At 37.9% G+C, this 22,285-nt stretch overlaps 1 protein-coding gene across 4 annotated transcripts in view; it reads right to left on the reverse strand.

Moving 5' to 3' along the window:
- PRLR (prolactin receptor) overlaps positions 1 to 22,285 on the reverse strand; it is an 85,739-nt gene that overhangs the window by 18,992 nt on the left and 44,462 nt on the right. For 2 of the 4 annotated variants that reach the window (XM_081319343.1, XM_081319341.1), the window contains 3 exons: positions 21,652 to 21,676; positions 5,333 to 5,482; positions 2,110 to 2,220 (listed from right to left, as the gene is read on the reverse strand). In XM_081319343.1, the coding sequence (XP_081175469.1) occupies positions 2,110 to 2,220; positions 5,333 to 5,411 (190 nt within the window). In that variant the 5' untranslated portion in view covers positions 5,412 to 5,482; positions 21,652 to 21,676. The remainder of the gene's footprint in view (positions 1 to 2,109; positions 2,221 to 5,332; positions 5,483 to 21,651; positions 21,677 to 22,285) is intronic. The other 2 variants (XM_081319342.1, XM_081319340.1) reach the window with 1 other exon arrangement.

Consider the following 22,285-nt stretch of genomic DNA (forward strand, 5'->3'; position numbering starts at 1 on the left):
CTCACTCCCCTCCCCCGCTACCACTTTTCTAGGATGGTCACGTACCACTGGCCAGGTGCCAATGTACCACAGGTGGTACCCGTAGCACTGGTTGAAAAGCCCTGTATAGATAATTTTTGCTAATAGTTTATGATAATCCAGTGAGATTACTAGTAACAGTTTAAATTTCTCACTTTTTCTATGGTGTTTTGTTTAAATGAGATCTGTATCCAAACTCTTGGTGTCTATAATTATCATTTCAGTTCCATGATTTGGAAGAAAACACAATCAAGACGATTCAATGGCCCTGTTTCCCATCTTTTTATTGATGACAGTGAATTTTTTTCTAGTCCCAATTCATGTAGATACCCAAAGGAAGGGGGCTAATGTTTATTTAGTGTTTATTGTTGCTCCTTCTGTTCTTAGTGCTATGCCCAAAGCAAATAATGTTTGAAAAAAAGGAAAACAGTAGAAGACCACTGCTTAAAACATGGACATTACTGGGCATCTAATCATGGCTAAGAATGGTATGACCAAAAGTCAGAAATGATGGATGCCACATCCAGCCCCTCGAACCAACTTTGGGGAAACATGGTCTAGACACTTTTTTAATTAATGCAACTTGAGTATTTTGATGCTTCAAAGCTATATAACCATATTAGAACAACATTGAAAGCACAGCATGAAATATGTTGTTGTTGTTAGCTGCGAAGTCGTGTCCGACCCATCGCGACCCTATGGACAACATTCCTCCAGGCCTTCCTGTCCTCTACCATCTTCTGGAGTCCATTTAAGCTCACGCCTACTGCTTCAGTGACTCCATCCAGCCACCTCATTCTCTGTCGTCCCCTTCTTCTATTGCCCTCGATCTTTCCCAGCATTAGGCTCTTCTCCAGTGAGTCCTTTCTTCTCATTAGGTGGCCAAAGTATTTGAGTTTTAGCTTCAGGATCTGGCCTTCTAAAGAGCAGTCAGGATTGATCTCCTCTAGGACTGACCGGTTTGATCGCCTTGCAGTCCAAGGGACTCGCAGGAGTCTTCTCCAGCACCATAGTTCAAAGGCCTCAATTCTTTGGCGCTCAGCCTTTCTTATGGTCCAACTTTCACTGCCATACATTGCAACTGGGAAGACCATAGCCTTGACTATACGCACTTTTGTTGACAGGGTGATGTCTCTGCTTTTTAGTGTGCTGTCTAGATTTGCCATGGCTTTCCTTCCGAGGAGCAAGCGTCTTTTAATTTCTTGGCTACAGCCCCCATCTGCAGTGATCTTGGAGCCCAGGAAAATAAAATCTGTCACTACCTCCATTTCTTCCCCATCTATTTGCCAGGAATTGAGAGGGCCAGATGCCATGATCTTGGTTTTCTTAATGTTGAGTTTCAACCCAAGTTTTGCACTCTCCTTCTTCACTCGCAACAAGAGGCTCTTTAGTTCTTCTTCACTTTCTGCCATTAGATTACTATATTTCATTACTTTCTGCATGAAATATAGTAACAAATAAAAATACAATATAAAAGCAGTGAAAACAACAGTTGGCAGAAGAGTTTAAAAGGTTCTATGAAATACTTGTATCTAAACTGTACCGTAAATTAACATATTAACATGTTAAAAATACCAGAATTAAAATATTTTGACATTAGAAAAAAAAATAATGTAAGGAATGCCTTATTGTGTTAGGATATTCCAGAAGTAAGGAGATGGCATCAAGAAGTGTGATCTAAAGTAGTACTTATTGCATTTCTGCATAAGACAGTATCCAGAGCATGGTCTCTGAGATGATTAGTGTTTCTCAATCTTGGCAACGTTAAAATGTATGGACTTCAACTCCCAGAACTCCCCAGTAAGTATAGCTGGTTGAGAAATTCTGGGAGTTGAAGTCCAACCATCCTGACACTACCACGGTTGAGAAATAGGCCATGGGTAGGGGTTGATATCTCAGTTATAGTTTCTATGGAACAGACTGAGTTTTCTTCAGTGGGGTGGCAGATATGCAGGCTTTAAGGTGGGAAGATACCAACTGAATGCTAGAAAAACAAGTTAAATATTAGGAACTATTAACGGTAGAATTAGGTATCATGTATATTAAATAATTTCAAAATTATAATAATGGCAAGAAAGACTGAGCACTCACCATCAACAAGCCATATATTGAGATACGGGAACAGAACAAATGCTTCTAGTATTGATTGCCACAGCTTCATGCCTCTGACCACTTTCACCTCCAGGAAGAAATTGGGATTCACTGGGAAATGAGATAAGACATAATTGTTTATGATGCACATTTCATGGCACATCTTTTAAAGTATTCTTTTCAGATAATTTAAAGGATTGATTAAGCATTTGACAAAGTTTTCAATGGGATTTCAGTAGGAAAAGTGGTATGATGTGGGCTGGACTCTCTACCATTAGCTAGACACAGAGTTGATTGAACAATCATAACCACTGAGTTTTTTTCACTAGTTCCATATCCCATTTGAGGGCACTGTCAAGCAGTCTACTACAAACCATGTGCTGCTGAACTTATTCATAAATAATATGTGGAGTTAGAAGATACGTTTATCAAATCTGTGTATTGTGAGGAAACAAACATCTTAGCAGGCATTATCATGATACAGAAGGAGCTGGATAAGTTGGAGCAAAAGGAATTCCAGCAGAGACAAATGCAAACTCCTTCATTTGAGTAGGGAAAAACACATTAAAGGTATGAACATAGGATTGTTGAAGATGCTAAAAGCACATCTGCAACTGATTCTAATTAGAGTAGAAGTATGTGTGATGTAAAAAAACACTTTAGTGGGAGTCTGAAAACAACAAAAAAAAGATGTATTTTGTGGATCTACATCATGTCCATTGTAGGAATATGAAAGACAGTAGACACGTGCATTTTAGCCCCAACATACAGAGCAACAGAAATCGATTCTGCTCCAACCTCTGAAGATGGGGGCCTTCAGAAATTTGTGTTTACTCTTAGTCTTCTCTACATTAGCATGCACTTCTTTTTCAAAAGATTCTCGCTTTCTTTACACAGCAAATAGACTGGAATTTCTCAAAGCAGCTGTAAAACTGGGCTGATCTCAATTGCTGCATCCAATTACTGTATTATAGCAAGGGACACACACACACACACACACACACACACACACATTGTATTGTATTGCAAACTAGGCTGTTTGGTTCTGGTGTAGGCGAATGCATGCAACAGCTTTATTTCAGCATTTTTTTATGGTGAGAACAAATAAAATGTTTTTGCAAGAAAATATTTTTCCATTTAAATTGCTTTAATAAGAAGGAGGCTAATCTGACAACAGAAATACACAGGAGCAGAGAGGTCTAGTGATTATATTTATGTTCATATTAGGTTTCCAACACTGACTTTCACTCTGTAATTATATTTTAAAAGCACACTTTCCCAAATTGTTTTTCTTTTACCTGAGCACTTAGAGACTTGTGTTTCCAGTTGCTAATTACTTCTTTGCTTTCAAATTTGCTTACATGTTCCTGAACATTTTACTAGAAATTTTCCAACATTGTTTCTGTCCCACCTTTCAATATTTTAAATAGTAATTTTATTTTTTAATGTGCCTCAACTTCTTTTAAGTCACTTTCTTGATTTAAAATATATCCCATTTAAAAAGGAATAAAGCCCTCCATTCTCCTACTTCCAGCTAATCCTCTTTTATTCCTTCCCAGAGATTGTCAGTTCTTTTTTGTCATTGTCCTGGATTAGATATTATATAAGCTTTAAAATACTTAAATATGACCTGTTGAATAAGCCAGTATGAACTAGAGTCACACATTAGATTAAACCATTCAATAAAATTTTCATATTACAGTAGATCCATACTGTACACTTAACTAAAAGCTGATGAATCACAATGTATAAGTCTAGCCATTCTCTTGTTCCTTCACATTAAAGTCAGTATGTCTCATGACATATAAAAACTAGGATTTCAACCACATGGTTGTAGCTAGCATCTTGACTTTTCTAATTCTCCTTGAGGATGCCTCTGGATAGCGCAAGCTTTGCCTCATCTTACTCAGTTATTAGAATATCACTGGCTCTTGATGGCTCCCTTTATTAAACTTTATTTGGATGTTTAGAATTCAAGCAAATAGAAAGTCTATTCAGTTAGACTCAATGACTGATTCCTTGCCATCAAGTCATTATTAACTGCTAGAGACCTCATAGATACTATTTTCTCCATGACTATTTGTCCCCAACCTGGTCCTTCAGTTACTCCAATGGTGTCCCCATCACCACTGTAACTAAGTCTGTCCATCTTGTCGCTGGTAATTTTCTTCCTCTCTTTCCTCCCACCTTTCCAGCATTAGAGCCTCTGCCAGAGAGGTCTGCCTATGATGTGCTACATCCATGGTGGCGAATCTATGGCATGCATACCACAGGTGGCATGCAGAGACCTCTCTGTGGGCATGCATGCCATCGCCCCAGTCTTAGGCCTTCAGCTGGGTTTTATAAAACCTTTTCGCTTTAGGCCGCCACCACCGTGTGCAAAAAAAAAAAGGTTCAATCAATCAATTTCAACTTCTTGCGGGGAAAAAAAAGATCTCGCAAAGCTGGAATTGATTGATTGAACTTTTTAGTCCCACCCAGTCTGATGTTACCACCACAGCTATGTCCACCCAATGGGCCACGCTCACCCATTGGGCCACACCCACCCAATGGGCCATGCCCACCCGGCACCCGACGATAAATAAGTGGGTTTTGGTTTGCAGTTTGGGCACTCGGTCTCTAAAAGGTTCGCCATCACTGTGCTATATGATGAGCCTGGTCCTTTGTGCTTCAAGTGAGAACTGGATTGATTTGCTTGATGATTCCTTTGTTTGTTTTCTTGGCTGCCTATGGTATTCTCAGGAGTCTTCCCCAACACCAATTTTCAAGAGCATCAATCCTCTTCCTATCTTACTTCAAAAATCCAACTTTCATTTCCATAAAGTCTCATATGAAATATCATTGATTGCATGATTCTGATCTTTGTAGATATGGACTCATCATGACATTTGAATAACTTTTCAACGGTCTTCCTGGATGCTCTATCAATGCTAGTCTGCAGAGTAATTTTTGAATGCTTGTTGGTGGTTGATCCTAAAAGGAGGAAGCTAGCCACTGTCAAGACATCTTCATTGTCAACGGATGTCTATTCAGGTAGAAGAGGTAACCACAATTCTTAATAATTTCAATCTTGTTTTATGGAACAACACAACCAATTTGCAATCTAGTATTGGCAGAAAATAAAACTGGGGCCATTAGAAATTGGTAAAGCATGCTTGGATTGATTTTTGTTTCTTTAATAAACAACACATTTTGGAAAATACATCCCAACCACTATGCTCACCGAAATAAATCTGATGCAACTTCTCCAGTCTTTGTTCATTGGCAGGAAGCAATGACAACTGGTAGGAAACTGGGCACATTTATCAGAGAAAGGACACACAAAACACAAACATTTGCAAGGAGGCAACTGAAGAACCATGGCTTCTCATTCCTGAAAACAAAACAAATCCAAGTCAGTCATTTTTTTTTGTAACTCGAGACATAAGACATAGTACTCACACTGATCAATGTAGTACCAGCACACTACAGGGGTCCAACCAAATACACTCTGCAATCACTTCTCTCTCTATAGGGCATTCATAATAAAGTGATAACAAATCAATTGACTAATGATTTACTGTCTTTTTGCTTTACCTGTTCCAGTCTAGACTATAGCTCAGGGATTTCTTCCTGCATTTCCATAAATGTGCCATCAAGAACCTTGCTTAGATCTTTTTCAGGCCAGCCAGGCCAGCTATATGCTGCAAGAATTTTCAAAATCGTCTTCAGGCTGAACCTTAATATATTTTTTATGTTAAAAAGGGGAGGAACAGGTAACCTGTGGGCACTCATCTAATTTCAAAAATGTAAAGAAGTAACTTTAGCACTGAAAAATACACTTTTAATATGTAGGACAGAGGTAGGTAGATTGCTTGTCAGTCTTCAGATGCTGCCAGTTCTGTTCAACTTGGGGATGAAAGGAAATGGAAGCTGCAGTCCAACATTTGGAAAAGTAAGGGGTGTCCAATTGTTTCAGAGATTCTCTTCCTGGAGTGCACTTGAGCTCTGCTAGGAAGTAGAAAATTATGCAAATGGTGGTAACATGTGATGTAATGAAAGCCAAGTGCTGGGAAGTGGGGGACATACAGAAAATAATCCATCTTCAGGCACACAGAAATTCACCTGTGGCTTTGAGCTGATTACTCTCTTAACTCAACCTTTCACACCAGTTGTGGTTGATAGGAAAAATAGGAGGGAGCCTTAGGCTTGCCACCGTGAGCTCCTGAATAAAAGCTCCAATATAAATCTAATGAATCAAAACAAATAAGTTCACAAAGAACTAGAATAAAGATTCGATCTACATTATTCTGATGGAAAATATTTGCAGGAAAAGAAGTCTATGAGATTTTCTTCTGAGGGCCAACACACTGGACCTGCCTGCAATTCTATGGCTTTCCTAAGGAATTGTGCAGCTATCCAAAATATTTATTTACTTGGAGTGTTTTCAAGTAAACTAGTTTCAGAAAGCATTATGCCTAAAGAATGCTGCAGCAGACTCAAAAATCACATGGCCAATTATTTATTTTCTACAGTTTGTTTTCCTCTTATGTCAAAATAATCCTAATTTCTCTTAAATGAGAATCAGATAAAATATATAAGTTTTTATGGAAATGATTAAGCAGGACTATTTTCTTTCAGAAAACCAGAAATTGTGCTCAGGGGTAAACTTCCTTTTCGGCTGCATAAGCTTATTAGAATACCAAATGTTACCAACAGTTACCCGCTTGCCAAATGAAAGTATTCTCCAGTTTTGTTTGAAAAAATATCCCCCAATTTTTATCATCTTGTTTTTCAGCAAAAATTGATTTTAAATTCATTTTTTTTGCTGTTCAATATTGCAGTATCTTCAAATAGAATAAACATTTTATCCTGCAATTGAGAAATTATGGTTTGGTACTAACTGGGCTCTCCTTTGTGGATTACTGCCTTGTCGTGGTGAAGCGGCTTGCGTAATTCAATGAAGCTATGAGCTATGCCATGCAGGGCCACCCAAGATAGACAGGTCATAGCAGAGAGTTCTGACAAAACGTGATCCATTGGAGAAGGAAATGGCAACCCACTCCAGTATCTTTGCCATGAAAACCCCATGGACAGTACCAAAAGGCAAACCTGCCAACAAAAGTATGTATAGTCAAGGCTATGGTCTTCCCAGTTGCAATGTATGGCTGTGAAAGTTGGACCATAAGAAAGGCTGAGCGCCAAAGAATTGAGGCCTTTGAACTATGGTGCTGGAGAAGACTCCTGTGAGTCCCTTGGACTGCAAGGCGATCAAACCGGTCAGTCCTAGAGGAGATCAACCCTGACTGCTCTTTAGAAGGTCAGATCCTTAAGTTGAAACTCAAATACTTTGGCTACCTAATGAGAAGGAAGGACTCACCGGAGAAGAGCCTAATGCTGGGAAAGATTGAGGGCAATAGAAGAAGGGGATGACAGAGAATGAGGTGGCTGGATGGAGTCACTGAAGCAGTAGGCGTGAGCTTAAATGGACTCCAGAAGATGGTAGAGGACAGGAAGGCCTGGAGGAATGTTGTCCATGGGGTCGCGATGGGTCGGACATGACTTTGCAACTAACAACAACAACTAACTGGGCTACCAGATTTGATCTGTAGGAATACAGATGATTCACTTGATGCTATTGTGATATGGATCTTTGAGGAAACCCAGTCAGGTTGTATAAGCCAACACAACCCTGAATTGCATCAACAGAGGGATAGTATCAAGATCAAGGGAAGTAATACTACTGCTTTATACCGCATTGGTGAGACCACATTTGGAGTATTGTGTCCAGTTCTGGTCACAATACAAAAAAGATGCTGAGGCCCTAGAAAGAGTGCAGAGAAGAGCAACAGATTATAAGGGGACTGGAGGCTGATCTTATTAACAGCTAATGGAACTAAATATGTTTAGCTTATAAAAAAAGACTGGGGGAGACATGATAACAGTCTTTCTATATTTGAAAGACTGCTTTTTTTAAGCTAAACATATTTAGTTCCATTAGCTGTTAATTTGAAAGACTGCCATAGGGAAGAAGGTGTCCATTTATTCTCCATAGCATCTGAGGATAGGACAAGAAGTAATTGGTGGAAGCTCGTCAAAAGGAGATGCAACCTGGAAATAAGGGGGAATTTCGTGACAGTGAGAACTACTAACCAGTGGAACAGCTTGTGTCCTAGAGTTCTGGGTGTTCCATCACTTGGAGGTTTTCAAGAAAAGACTGGACAACTATTTGTCTGAGATGGCATGAGGAATCCTGCCTTGGGAAGGGGGTTGGACTAGAAGACTCCAAGGTCCCTTCCAACCCTGTTGTACACAAATGAGTAAATGTTGTAAAGCTACCCAGATGACTCTTGTTTAACATCCAACATAGTCAAAAGCACAGAGTGAAGGACAAATCTAGGCTACAGAGTTAATGATTTAGACTATAGGCTACAGAATGAATTATTCTATATTTCAAGGTAGGCTTTTAGTTTTAATTTTCAGAAAATAGCAGATGTCTCTGGTCTGGGTCTCTGGCAATTACTTAGCACACTGTGTAATCTGTAAACCATGGTTAGAAGCTCAAAAGTTAAAGTTAATTTTGGTTTATGCACATCTTCTACCATTCCTTAAGTGCTCCCATAAAAGCCTGGAGTTTTTTTTTTGTCCTGGAGTGACCCCAATAGGTTGCTGATGGTGTGTGTGTGTATTTTGCATTAGAACATCTGAAGTCAGGCAAATAATAAATTCTTAGAACCTTATCTAATAACAATTCCCATAATTCTTTGTGAAGAACTATGAGATAAATAATAATTTACAGGATACATTTGCCTTGGATCTCTCATTATTTTATTCATAGATAGAGAAGAAAGATGAAACCCAACCTTTAACATAATTAAAGGGTCATGTTTGGACATTGACATACAGTACTTCAAAATACAATTGTAGTACTACATACTTAGTAGGAAATAAGTTCTACTAAATCCAGTGACTCGTATTTCTGTGTAAATAATGGAAAAATGAAAACTAAGTTTTATTGGAACTTATTTATAAGCATAGATGCCTAAAATTTTGCTTTAAGGATTTGGAGAGTAAGAGAAACGCTTGGCAAGAAGACGATTAAGCATAAACAAGCAAGGAACATTATCCAATTTTCTTAAAATGGCAATAAATTATGGTTAAAAATACTTCTTGCTTGAATGCTGTTATATAATTAAATGTAAAACATTTATTTATTTTATTTATTTTTTATTTTAATCCCATTTATATCCCGCCCTTCTCTGAAGACTCAGGGCGGCTTACAATTTAAGCACAAACCAATGTGCTTAGCACTTGCCAGGATGCTAGTTTAAAGCAGAAATGCTTCTTTCTAGTAGTATAACACTAATGAATAAAAATCATCAATATGGTGAATAAGAGGCTTATAAAGCAGTTTAAATTTGATTTACAAAAATTGCTCTGAAGACTAAAATATAAAGCCGCAGATTTTCATGATGCACTTGTTACTGCATTGTAACGATTGTAACATACTACAATTGCCATTGTAATTTTGCAATGGTTAATTACAGCTACCAAATCTGGTAAAGTTCTACATATAGTTTGTAAACAGGCATAGAAAACACACCAATGGTCATAGGATTAGGAGAAATATAACCACAGTTTATATTCCAGAATAAAAAAGGGGCAGTGTAAAAAGTGGTCAAATTAGCATAATACAACAACAAACAACAACAATAATAATAATAAATCCACATCTTACAAGCTAGCAAGATGTTGCAATCTAGATTTCAACAATATTGAAATAAGACTTGCTAGATATAGTGGATTCAGAAGACAGATGTGCATCCCGTGGATAATGGAAAAGGCAAGGATGTTACTAAGTATAGAATGGCTTTTGACTACAGTGACCACAACAAAATTTTATAAATATCCCTTAAAAAGAGTAGTGTACCCGGGCTACCTCATCTGCCAATTAAAGATTGTCTTATGATCAGGAAATAACTGTTAGAAAGAAATATGACATAACTAAATGTTTAAAAAATAGGAAAGGAATGCAGTTATATTGTGTCACCTTCTGTTGACGGTGAAAGATAATAGTGGAGATGGCTGAATAGTAAAAAAAAAATATAGAACCGAATAACAGAGTTGGAAGGGATCTTGGATGTCTTCTAGTCCAATCACCTGCTCAACCAAAAAAACCTATACCATTTCAGACAAATGGTTGTCCATTCTTTTCTTAAAAACTTCATGTTGGAGCACTCACAATTTTGGAGGCAAGTTGTTCCACTGATTAATTGTTCTAACCACTCAGGAAATTTCTCCTTAGTTCTAGGTTGCTTCTCTCCTTGATTAGCTTCCATCCATTGCTTCTTGTCCTGCCTTCAGGTGCTTTGGAGAATAGGCAGCCCTTAGATATTGGAACACTGCTATCATGTCCCCCCCACACCCAGTCCTTCTTTTTATTAAACTAAACATACCCAATTCTTCATATGTTTTAGCCTCCAGTTCTCTAATCATTTTTGCTGCTATTCTCTGCACTATTTCTAGAGTCTTATCCCTAACAATGATAAAATCCCTAAAATCCCTAAGATTGTATTAACAAGTAAAGCCAATCAAATTCAAGAGATGGAAAATAAGTTGAGGTTATGAAAGATATTATTTTCTTTGCAAAAATTTACAAGGAAAGCAACTGCAGTTATGAAATAAAGAGATGTCTGCTACTTGAGAAAAAGCCTATGGCAGATCTAGACAAATATTAGTAAAGAGACAATCCCTATCAACAAAGGTAAATATTGTTGAGACTGTGATTTTCGCATGTGACATATAACAATGAAAGCCAGATCATCAGAAAGGCTGAACAAAAGATAATTGATGCTTCTGAATTGCTGGAGAAAATTATTGAAAATATTCTGGAGTACAGGAAACACAACTCATCCAACACTTGATAAAGTAAAACCTCAATGCTCAGTAGACACACTAAAATTTGAATATTTGGGGAAAACAATGTGACAGCAAGAGTAATTAGAGAAGATTCTAATGCTTAGAAAAATCTAAGGCAATTGAAAAAGAGACCATCAGAAGACAAGGTGACTGGATACCACCAATGAAGATAGAAACGTGAGTCTTCAAGAACTCAAGAAGCATTATTGATAGCAAAATGATACCACTGAGTCACAAAATATTAGAAGCGACTGAAGAAAAACTGGATCTGGCTACAATATTCAGATAATCACTAGATCATAAAGGGACATTTTCTCATTTCAAACCTTGTGGCTACCCATTTCTTCACAGAAGAGAAGCTAGTGGTAATGGACCATTATGTAAAGGGGTATAGGACCAATGAGAAAATAGTTCAGTGAATAACTATCTTTTTCAGAATACTGTGAGAACACAAAATCAGTACTTTCATTTTTTGAATAACTTATTCATACAGATTAACAAAGAGATAGTGAATTAGCTTTTGCCAAAGGAACAGAGGAATAGGAACAGAGGAAAGCAAACATTTATCGAGTCTTTGATAAGGACCTGTGATAGACATATGTTGTTTAATAATGTTAATAAAAAAAGATTCTTTTCAACCAAAACAACAGATTTGCAGTGGGAAAAAACACTTTCCGTGGCATTAGCATTATGCACTTACTGTAAGAGAGTTGTAGTCAAGGAGAGAAGCAACCTAGAACTAAGGAGAAACTTCCTGACATTTAGAACAATTAACCAGTGGAACAACCTGCCTCCAGAGGTGGTGAATGCTCCAAGAGACTGGACAGCCATTTGCCTGATATGGTATAGGGTTTCCTGCCTGAGCAGGGGGTTGGACTAGATGACCTCCAAGGTCCCTTCCAACTTATTTTTATTATTATTATTACCACTAACAGTTTTTTTAGCTGTTTTATTAATGCACATTTTAAATTCTGTTATCAAATTGGAATAATTTTGGTTCGTAACTTATGACAAGCATGAAATATAATGAAGATGCTACCCCATGAATAATGTTTCTGATAATTAAAAATCGGGTGCCTCCGATCAAAGAATGTCGACTGGTGGCCCCCAGGGGGAGAGCGTTCTCTGTGGGCGCGCCAGACCTGTGGAACCGCTTGCCGGGTGAGCTACGGATGGCCCCCAACCTTCGCTCCTTCCGGCGGGATCTAAAAACCTATTTATTTGAGCAATCTGGCCTGGTTTGATGGGTTTGGGGTTGGGGTTTAAATATGGTTTTAATTATTGTATATATTGGGCATGATATTTAATTGTTTTTTAACTTTTATATTTTGTTTTTTAATATTTATTGCCCTGTACACCGCCCTGAGTCCCTCGGGAGAAGGGCGGTATAAAAATTTAATAAATAAAATAGATAAATAAATAAATAATGTGTTTTGCAATCAAAGAGGGGAAGTATATGCAGTAATGTTGGTGACACCAATTTAACCAAAACAACTTATAAAAACCAAACTATTTATTCAAGCATGTATTTTCTTCCTCTTTTATTTTGTTTGAAGGAAAATTATTACATAATTAACTGTGCAACTCTGACTTAGAGTGAACATTTCCCTAGATGGCCTACTGCCAGATATTTGAAAAGACATTATACACAATGGCCTTTTACCTGTCCAGTCTCATAAATATTGAACTAGATATATTTCAGAAGAGGATGAAAAGAATAAAGAGGACAAATAATAATGATGATGATGGTGAAACATTAGGTCTTGCACGCATCATAGAAAAGTGTGTTAGTTAGAATAGCCAGGAACAAAGTTTTTTCTAAAATCAGTCTCTTCCTTAAACACGTGTTTCTATGAAAACCTGTCTCTTTCTCTCTATGGTACTTGCCCAAGCATTTCCCGTCAACCAGATAGATGTGGCTTCCACTTATTTTTAACTGCATTTATTTTGATCAATGGCAAAGGAATTCTAGGAGTTTTACCCCAAATATCTGCAAGGCACAAGACTGCCTATTTTAAGAACCTTTAAAAGGAAAATGGATAGAATGTAATAGAATTTAAGTTTGCTTTTATACGAGATTTGATGGTTTACTTGGCCGTCTTTCCAAAAATTTTCCAAATAATAATTAATTGTTTTTGTTGTAGTACAAAATGGTCTTGATTCACTCCATTTACTGCCTAGAACTTATTTTGGGGACTTTGGCTCTTTGAACTTCTCAACCACACAAATATACCTAATGAACCTTGGGTGAGTGAATGTTTATTGAAGTCTTACAAACTTTGCGACAGCAACCAGTGAGGCCAGAGTTGAAGGAATGTAGAAAAAATTTTTAGTGGAAATTTCTTGAATTATGGGATCAAATAATATTCAAAAATTGAAGCAAGGTCAGAATAAATTACCCAGTTTTTGTGGCCCTTTAACTGAGCACTCTTATCACTAAATCTTTGGGGTTGAGTTACCTTTCTCCAAAAGTAGCACATTGTTTGAGATGTTCATCTGATGCTCAGTTACATGGACTTTCCTAGATGTTTTCTGTTTTACTATTTTACAAAACAGGGTGTGCAGAAAAAGTCAGGAGAAGACAGACTTTTCAATCCTTTTGGCTACACCAAATGAATGGTACCTGCATTATCTCCTCATAGTTGAAACAGCTTTGAAAAATATTTCCTTTCTTTTCATCTGGAGGCAGTAAATTGATTAGAGCAGCTTTGCTCAGCCTGATTCTTTTCTGATTTATTGAGATGACAACTCCCAGAGATCTAAGAGAGTAAAGTCAATAAACTCTGGCTATGGTAATCTAACCCACGGGTGTCAAACTCGATTGCGTCATGTGGCGTATCGTGATACATTGTGGCATTTTTACCGTTGCGCAGCTGGGGTGGGCGTGGCCTGAGCATGAGGCATCCAGCCCACGGGCCGCCAGCTTGAGACCCCTTTTGATACCCCTTTTGGGGAAGGGATTAGAACTGCCGAATAATTTAAACATGTGGACTGGGAAATGCTGGGAGTTGAAGTCCACGCTGTCTTAAAGTTGTTGAGAGTAGGAAACACTGATTTAAAGCAAAGGTATCCTATTTTTTAAAAAATCTCATGGAATAGGGCCCTAGTTAAGACTCAGATCCAGTCACATGTTAGAATATGTGGCCATCAAAGACAATCCTGCTAAATGAGGGCATTGAAGCCAGGCAGGAGGTAGCCAGGCAACTAATTTGCAGGTGTGGATTTCAATTTTTATATAAGAACGACTTTTACACCAAATAAAAGGTAAATAATTTGTTCAAGGCTTAATTTAAAAAGCTTGTTTTCAGTGACAGTTTTCCTGTGCTGCACTCTATATCCCTATTTATATAGCTATAAATAACTATAAATAATTATTTTGACATCTGCCTGAACTGTTCGTTTTAAAGGGAGAGAAAATGCTTCTGTGAAATAACTGCAATGATGGCCTTGGAATGAAATGATTATGTAGTTTCTAGTTATATATAAGGTAAATATATTTTAAACTATAGTATACCATAGTTTCTTGTTATATAAAAGAGCCATTCACCTTTCCTGATTTCCCTTCCCTTTCCTTGTCAAGTGAAATTGCAAAAAAAGAAAAGAAAAGAAAAGAAAAAGAAAAAAGAAAGAAGAAGAAGCAGTTTCCTTTATTTCTTTAGGTCTTAAACTGTGGCTAATCTTTTTTTTTTAAATGATACAAATTTATAGTTGTCTTCTATGCATAAACTACCCAAGATTGAGATGTGTTTCAATTTCAGTAGCTCGGGTTGGTAGTTGGGCTGTTGATTTGATCTCCGAGCTTGGCAATTTGGCCGCAAATGTTTCATCTCCATTCAAGGGGACAATTGTGCACAATTCAAAGCACACTGAAGATGTCCCCCTGAATGGAGATGAAATAAGTTTTCATAAGTTTTTACAATTTCACATATGACAACTATTGTTGGTCAATCAAAAATAGATGGACTTCCAAACTCCTTGTGCCTGTGCTAGAGCAGAAGAGGGAGAAGCACACAAACCAAAGGTATCAACAATTCATAGTTTATTGGGGGAAAACTATGTTAGGTTACATTTGGAAGATTTTAATATGCAATGAATATAAAACAAAGGCTGCCAGCCTGCCTTTAGCTTCACAACTCACTACCTTCATTCCTGAGAGGCCAATATCTTCATATTGCAGAAATTTCCAACCTTGGCTATTTTCAGGTGTGTGGTCTTCAAATCCCAGCATGCTACCACTGCACAGCCATTGAAGAGAATTCTGGGAATTGGAAACTACACACCTGGAAATGACCAAGATTGATAAATACTGGTATGAAGGGTTTTTTCCCCCTCCTATTGAAGGTTGTTTCAAATGAACAATCTTCTGTCTCATCCTCCTTGACTCAACTTGAAAAGACCCAGGAAAAAGATGGTGGGGCTTGATTATAAGCCAACCCTTTCTGTGAATTCCTGATTAAAAAAAAAAGTCTCTTCCCTCAGAACATTTTATATGTGAATTAAATTGATTTTAAAAGTTGTCCTCATTAAGAACGACAATTGTCATCATATTGTACAAAGGATAAAGATTCATGTGGGAAGAAGCTATTTTGAATATCTTTCTATGATTAATAAACATTAATAAGTTCATTCGACATATTGGATGATGATGATTCTGAATCAATCTAATGCAGGATGAAAGCCTCTTCATTGTAATCTACTGTAATCTACCACATTTTCCCATTGTGGCTTGATAGATAGATGTCTTTTTACTTTCTGGTCTAGGTTGAAAGAGAGGTACATAGAATCAGAACCACACATTAATTTCTAGTTAAGCTGATTTATTTCTCACACCTGTACACAAGAATCTAGTCAATTAATGGTCAGCACTAAACTGTCATTCTCCTATACTACTGGTCCACACTCAATGGCCTTCCATGCCTAATGGATTTTTCTCACGTCTAGTTCAGCACGTTAACCACTATAGCACATTATGCAGACTCTCTCATAATAATGAATGAAGGTGATTTCTTAAGTTAATCATTAGTTTTATATTAGTAGAATGGTATAGGTTTCATTTGTCTTCATCCATTAGTAACTGAAATAAATATGTTGTGTTTTTATATACTGTACATAGAGAATGAGAGATATGTCCTTAATCATTTTCGCCTTCCCTTGCCTGGAATGAAAGAAAAGACAAGAAAAGTAGGTATATACAAAGCAAACATTTAATCTATCCCTCGGTCACACTGGATTGGATTGGAGCCATGTAGGAGAAGTGAATTAATTAGGACAAGAATGCCCTTAAGGCCAATCACATGGAAGGGAGGCAGGGAGCGGAGGAAGCTATTATGCAACTTCAGAATTATGAAAAAAGTACAGAACTAATCTTTCAAATACTGTGGGCACTATGTGGATAGAATTAAGAATCTTCTGTCCTATATAGACCTACCCCTTCTGATTTTCACAGCCAAAATGTGGGTTCATGCTTCTTTATTGATTGGATCAAAAACAAACTGGGGTCTTGCACAGCTGCTTTTGATATTTTTAAAAATCCAGAGCTCTTTTGAAAGAGACCCACTATATCAGGGGTGTCAAACTCGCAACGTCACGTGCCATGTTGCGACATATCGTGACTTTTTTCCCCATTGCTGGCAATGGGGTGGGGGCAGTTTCGGCATGACGCATCTGGCCCATGGGCCAGCAGTTTGACAGCCCTGCACTAGATCATCTAGGTCTTCTTGGCCCTATATATTCCTGTTCATTATTTGATTCTGATTTCCTGGATCAGCAGCTGGCTTCCAGCAATTTTTTAATTTTTTAATTTATTCAATTCATAGCTGCCCATCTCAAGCATATGACTCTGCGCAGGTAACCGAGAATAAAAAAATTCTCTGACAGCTGCTTTCAATTCACATCTGAGACTGTCTTCCTGTTGCTGTCTCTGGCTGTTTTAAAAAGTCACACCAATGTTGTCAGATCTCACTGTTGTTTTTTTTAAGGGAATATAAACAGTAGGAAAGTATTCAAGTAGTGCCCTGAAGAAATGCATTTTGTGTTTGATGATTATTCCTCCTGAGAGTTATAGTGCTTGAACCAAAGTCACATTAGCCAAGGGCAAGCTCATATTTTGATGAATGTCAGATATGTTCACTGGTTGGGGGGGGGGGGGACGGACAAGGCCTCTAACCAAAAGCCACAAGGTACAAGCTAAAGAAACTGGTGGGGCAAAACCAAATCCCTTTAGTGGAATTTTCTTCAAATATTATGGGAAAGTCTCTCTCTCTCTCTCTCTCTCTCTCTCTCTCTCTCTGTGTGTGTGTGTGTGTGTGTTTGTGTTTGTACTACTACAGACAATTTCAGGCTAATGACTCCATGGCTCCAGTAATACCTGAGACTCCAGAGCAGGACCCATCCCATGAAAATATTTCCTCCTTCATAGGTTGTATTGCCAATTCAACTTGAATCATTAGTGTTTGGAGAGGAAAGACAAAAGAAAAATACTAATGCTGTACCTGTTTACCTGTAATAATTGCCACTTGAAATGTGTAAAACATAATTCTGATCAGGTATGCCTAGACCAGGGGTAGGCAACCTCGGCTCTTTTATGACTCATGGATGACCGAGGTTGCCTACCCCTGGCCTAGACTGAGACAGTTAATTATTTATATCAGGAGTAGCTAACACATTGCACATTGCTCACTGACACTCTCTTGTCTAGTTTAGATCCACCGGATCTAAATCATTTGAATTGAATGGATTAAATGAAAAGCTGGTATACTGCAATGCAAGACTCTGGCACAGGCTGAGCGTGGCAGCATTTAGAAGACAGGACTTCGGAATTCCCCATCTAGAATGGCCATTGCTAGGAATTCTGGAGCTGAATCCCATGCTTCCGGAATCCTCGACTTTCGACCATTATTGAGCCCAAAATTTCTGTTGCTAAGCGAGACACTTGTGAAGTGAGTTTTGTCCCATTTTACAACTTTTCTTGCCACCATTGTTAAGTGAATCACTGCAGTTGTTAAGTTAATAACCAGATTGTTAAGTGAATCTGGTTTTCCCAATGACTCTGCTTGTCAGAAGATCCACAAAAGATCTTCACATGATTTGGGGACACCGCAACCGTCCTAAATATAAACCTGTTGCCAAGCATCCACACTTTGGTCACATGACCAAGACGATGTTGCAACGGTCATAAGTCACTTTTTCTCAATGACGTTGTAACTTTGAATAGTCACTAAATGAACTGTTGTAAGTCAAGGACTACCTATACTTCATAGTGGAGGCTATTCAGACATTCTGTTGTCAATAATGTTGATGTTTCCACCATATTTTTACTGCCCTTTCAGCAAGCGATTATTGCCTAACATACCATAATTAGCTATTTACTGTAAAAGATTGAATGATTACTGTAATAATTATTGTAATACAACTTTTAAAGTTATATTTATTTTCACTTTTGGTATTTTCAACTGCTACTGGCAGTTGTCTTGGAGAACTTGAAGTTGAAAAAAGTCAAATTAAAATATTATACAGACATTAGGCATAGAGGTATCTTCTTTTCAGCCTTCTTTTAGTCTATGATTAACTAATTTGTTTCCTTATTCAAGTCCTAAGTCTTATTAAACTGGGAACAGATAGTCCCCTTACCTCTCATCCTAATGCTCTACTGAGAAGTACGAGGAGAAAGGCTATCCAGTTCAGAACATAGGAAGGTCCACTGTACTCAATGACCTTCATTTACATAACTGGAAGGCAATATATTAACATACCATCACTAAGCAAAGATTTTCCCCAAAATTAAGCATGAAAATTCTCCCTAGTTATCATGGCAGCTGGAATGGAGCCTAGAGGTTATCTAATTCAACCTTACTAATGAGGTCCCCTGTACAACACTGTTTGTACAGAAGTTAATCCTCAAACAGAAAACAATACTGAGTTTGTTCTAACTTGAACTTTCCAATGGACAAGAAGAATTCAAGCTGTTCACGCTAAAATATTTCCAGATATGTTGGAAGAGGTTTATGCAAATAATTATTTCAAATTTCAGTGAAGTTTGCCTTTCATTCATTCCCACTTAAGTAAGCAATTTATTCTTGCTACCAGCCCTATATGTTGCTGAGCTTATCTTGTGACTTAGTGATTTACAAAAAGTTGTAAAATGGGTCCAAATTCACTTAACAACTGTCTTGCTTAGTGACAGAAATTTTGGGATCAATTGTGGTTGTAAGTCGAGGATTACCTCTATATATCATTTGTGGATCAATGGTGGATTCTGCGGAATAGCTTATGGAACAACCACACTACAGTATTTCCTGTATGCCATTGCCAGAAATGCCCTCCCTACAGGGTAGACAAAAAGGGACGCGGTGGCTCAGTGGGTTAGGATGCTGAGCCTGTCGATCAGAAGGTTGGTAGTTTGGCGGGTCGAATCCCGAGTGCCGCGTAACAGAGTGAGCGCCTGTTACTTGTCCCAGCTTCTGCCAACCTAGCAGTTCGAAAGCACGTAAAAATGCAAGTAGAAAAATAGGGACCACTATGGTGGGAAGGTAAGAGTGTTCCGTGCGCCTTTGGCGTCTAGTCATGCCGGCCACATGATCACGGAGACATCCTTGGACAAGCGCTGGCTCTTTGGGTTTGAAACGGAGATGAGCACCGGCCCCTAGAGTTGGAAACGACTAGCACACATGCACAGGGGAACCTTTACCTTTACCTTTTTACAGGGTAGACACAGCGGCTGCTCCTAGCTGCTTCTTTCCTCAAAGTTAAGAAATTCTCCTTAATCACTCTCTGCTAGCCTCCACTTCCCAAACAGTGTTTCTTTGCCTTGTCAGTTTTCAGATGTTTCTGAGTCGGTGCTGACTCCTGGCCACTGCCTGGGCCACTCCCTGAAATTTTCTTGAGGAGATTTTAGAAGTGGTTTGCCATTGCTTCCTTCTTCCTAGGGCTGAGAGAGAGGAGTTGGCCCAAGATCACCGAGCTGGCTTTGTAATCAAGGCAGGACTAGAACTCCCAGTCTCCTTGTTTCTAGCCTTAACCACTACTAACCTTAACCACTACTCCAAACTAGCTTTTGATTAAAGAGAGGCATTAATCTTAATTAAAATACCAGCTCTGAACTCAAGTTCTAAATTGTATTGTAGTAGCTGTATAACTAGATCTACCTATTGTGAATTAGTGTGGCTTTATCAACTCAGCTTGCCAACACAGTCATAAGTTAGAAAGCAGTGAATGTATACCTAGTTGTGCTACATCTGCAGGGCCACATTATGTATTTTTCTATCACCTCTAGCTCTATGCCAATTAACTTTGCTGCTAATGAGGAAACAGAGTACTTCTGTTCAGTCAAGTACTGGATGCCGAAATCATAGCAAATGACTGAGTAGTTGGGCAGTTCAGTACCCAAAATGGCTACAATGACTGTAAAGATATAGAGTAGAATGGGCAGATATATCCTATGCAAAAATGCAAGTAGAGATTACAGTATTTCTATTAAATCTTATCTAGTATTAGCAAACACTCCTTTTAGTCATAAAATTCAGTATATATAAACCTGGCTCAATAAAGATGCTAAAAAAAATAGACCCTGTAATGATTAGAAATTTTTGAAATTCTGTTTCTGACAGTCAAAGTTTTGGGGAAGTAAGTATTATCACTCACCATGCTTTAGCATATGCTAGACTAAAAATAAATAGAATTAATTATAGATCTTACAGAATTAAGTGACTTAATCAATTAATTAAACAACCTGATGATGAGAAAGAAATCCCTCTCAAAAGAATTCTGAAAATAATCTGAACATAAGTGGGCAATTCTAGAGACCTACTTGTCTAAAGTGAAAAATATTATTTATAGTATAGCAGTCAAGGTGATTGGGTATACCAAGAAACATGCGTGCAAAGAACTAGGTAAATGCTAAAAAAAAATATCAAAGGAAACCTATTATACCTAGCAAAGATCAATCTAGGGATAAAAATGTGGCTCATTTAGTTAAAAATAAAATTAGACAATATCAGGAATTATATTATTATTATTATTATTATTATTATTATTATTATTATTATTATTATTATTATTATTATTATTATTTATTAAATTTTTATACCGCCCTTCTCCTGAAGGACTCAGGGCGGTGTACAGGGCAATAAATATCAAAATATACATACAAAAGTTAAAAAGAATTAAATAATTATGCCCAATATAAAACAATGATTAAAACAATGTTAAAACCAAATCCAAACCCCAACCCCATCAGACCAGGCCGGATTGTTCAAATAAATAAGTTTTTAGATCGCGTCGGAAGGAGCGAAGGTCGGGGGCCGTCCGGAGCTCAACCGGCAAGCGGTTCCATAGGTCTGGCGTGCCCACAGAGAACGCCCTCCCCCTGGGGGCCACCAATCGACATTCTCTGATCGGAGGCACCCTGAGGAGGCCCACTCTGTGGGAGCACACTGGGCGGAGGGAAGTTGACGCCGGCAGCAGGTGCTGCCGTAGGTAATCTGGACCCATGCCATGTAGGGCTTTAAAGGTCATTACCAACACCTTGAATCTCACCCGGAGGGCAACTGCCAACTAAAAAGTGGCAGAATTAAAACATGGAGAAAATTTTGATCTAAATCTATTTCAGTTCATGAAAGAAACAGCAAGAAAACACACAACACCTACTAGCATTATCACAGATGAAATGATGCTATGAAATAAAAGAAGACAAGTGAGAATAGTGGAAGAAATATTTCAAGGAATTTCAGTCCAGCTCCAGCAACTCTGGATGCTAGTATTATTAACTACGATTCACAAATAGAAAAAACTAATATACAATGTAGACAAAGGCTCAACGAGACTAGATGAAATCTAAAAAGTTAATAGATGCGTAAAGGCAAATGAGCCAAGGTCAGCAATATGTAGGACTCCTCTGGTATCTTTGGTTCCAAGTCCTTTAGTTTTTATGTAGGAAAATTGACACTTCATCAAAGAAAATGTCAGTTCAATCATTCAATCACCTAAGTAAAGATAACCCTTCTTGTAGCAATCATGGAGATATTTCTCTGCTCAATATGGGATATAAAAATTCTGGAAGCAATATTTCTTAAGTATCTCCTGTCTGAAAAGGATAAAAGAGTTAAAGAAAAGCAAGCTGGATTTAAAACTGGACATAAATGCACTAATCAAATCTTTGCAGTGTTACCTACGGGAATTGTGTTTTGAGTTCCTTCAAGAAAACCTATCATTTGTTGATTTCAAAGCAGTATTTGATAGTGTAGACAGTGACAGCATTTGGGCAATGTTCCTGGTTCCTACC

This window comes from Vipera berus (genome assembly GCF_964194415.1).
Source record: "Vipera berus genome assembly, chromosome: 2".
Taxonomy (NCBI): domain Eukaryota; kingdom Metazoa; phylum Chordata; class Lepidosauria; order Squamata; family Viperidae; genus Vipera; species Vipera berus.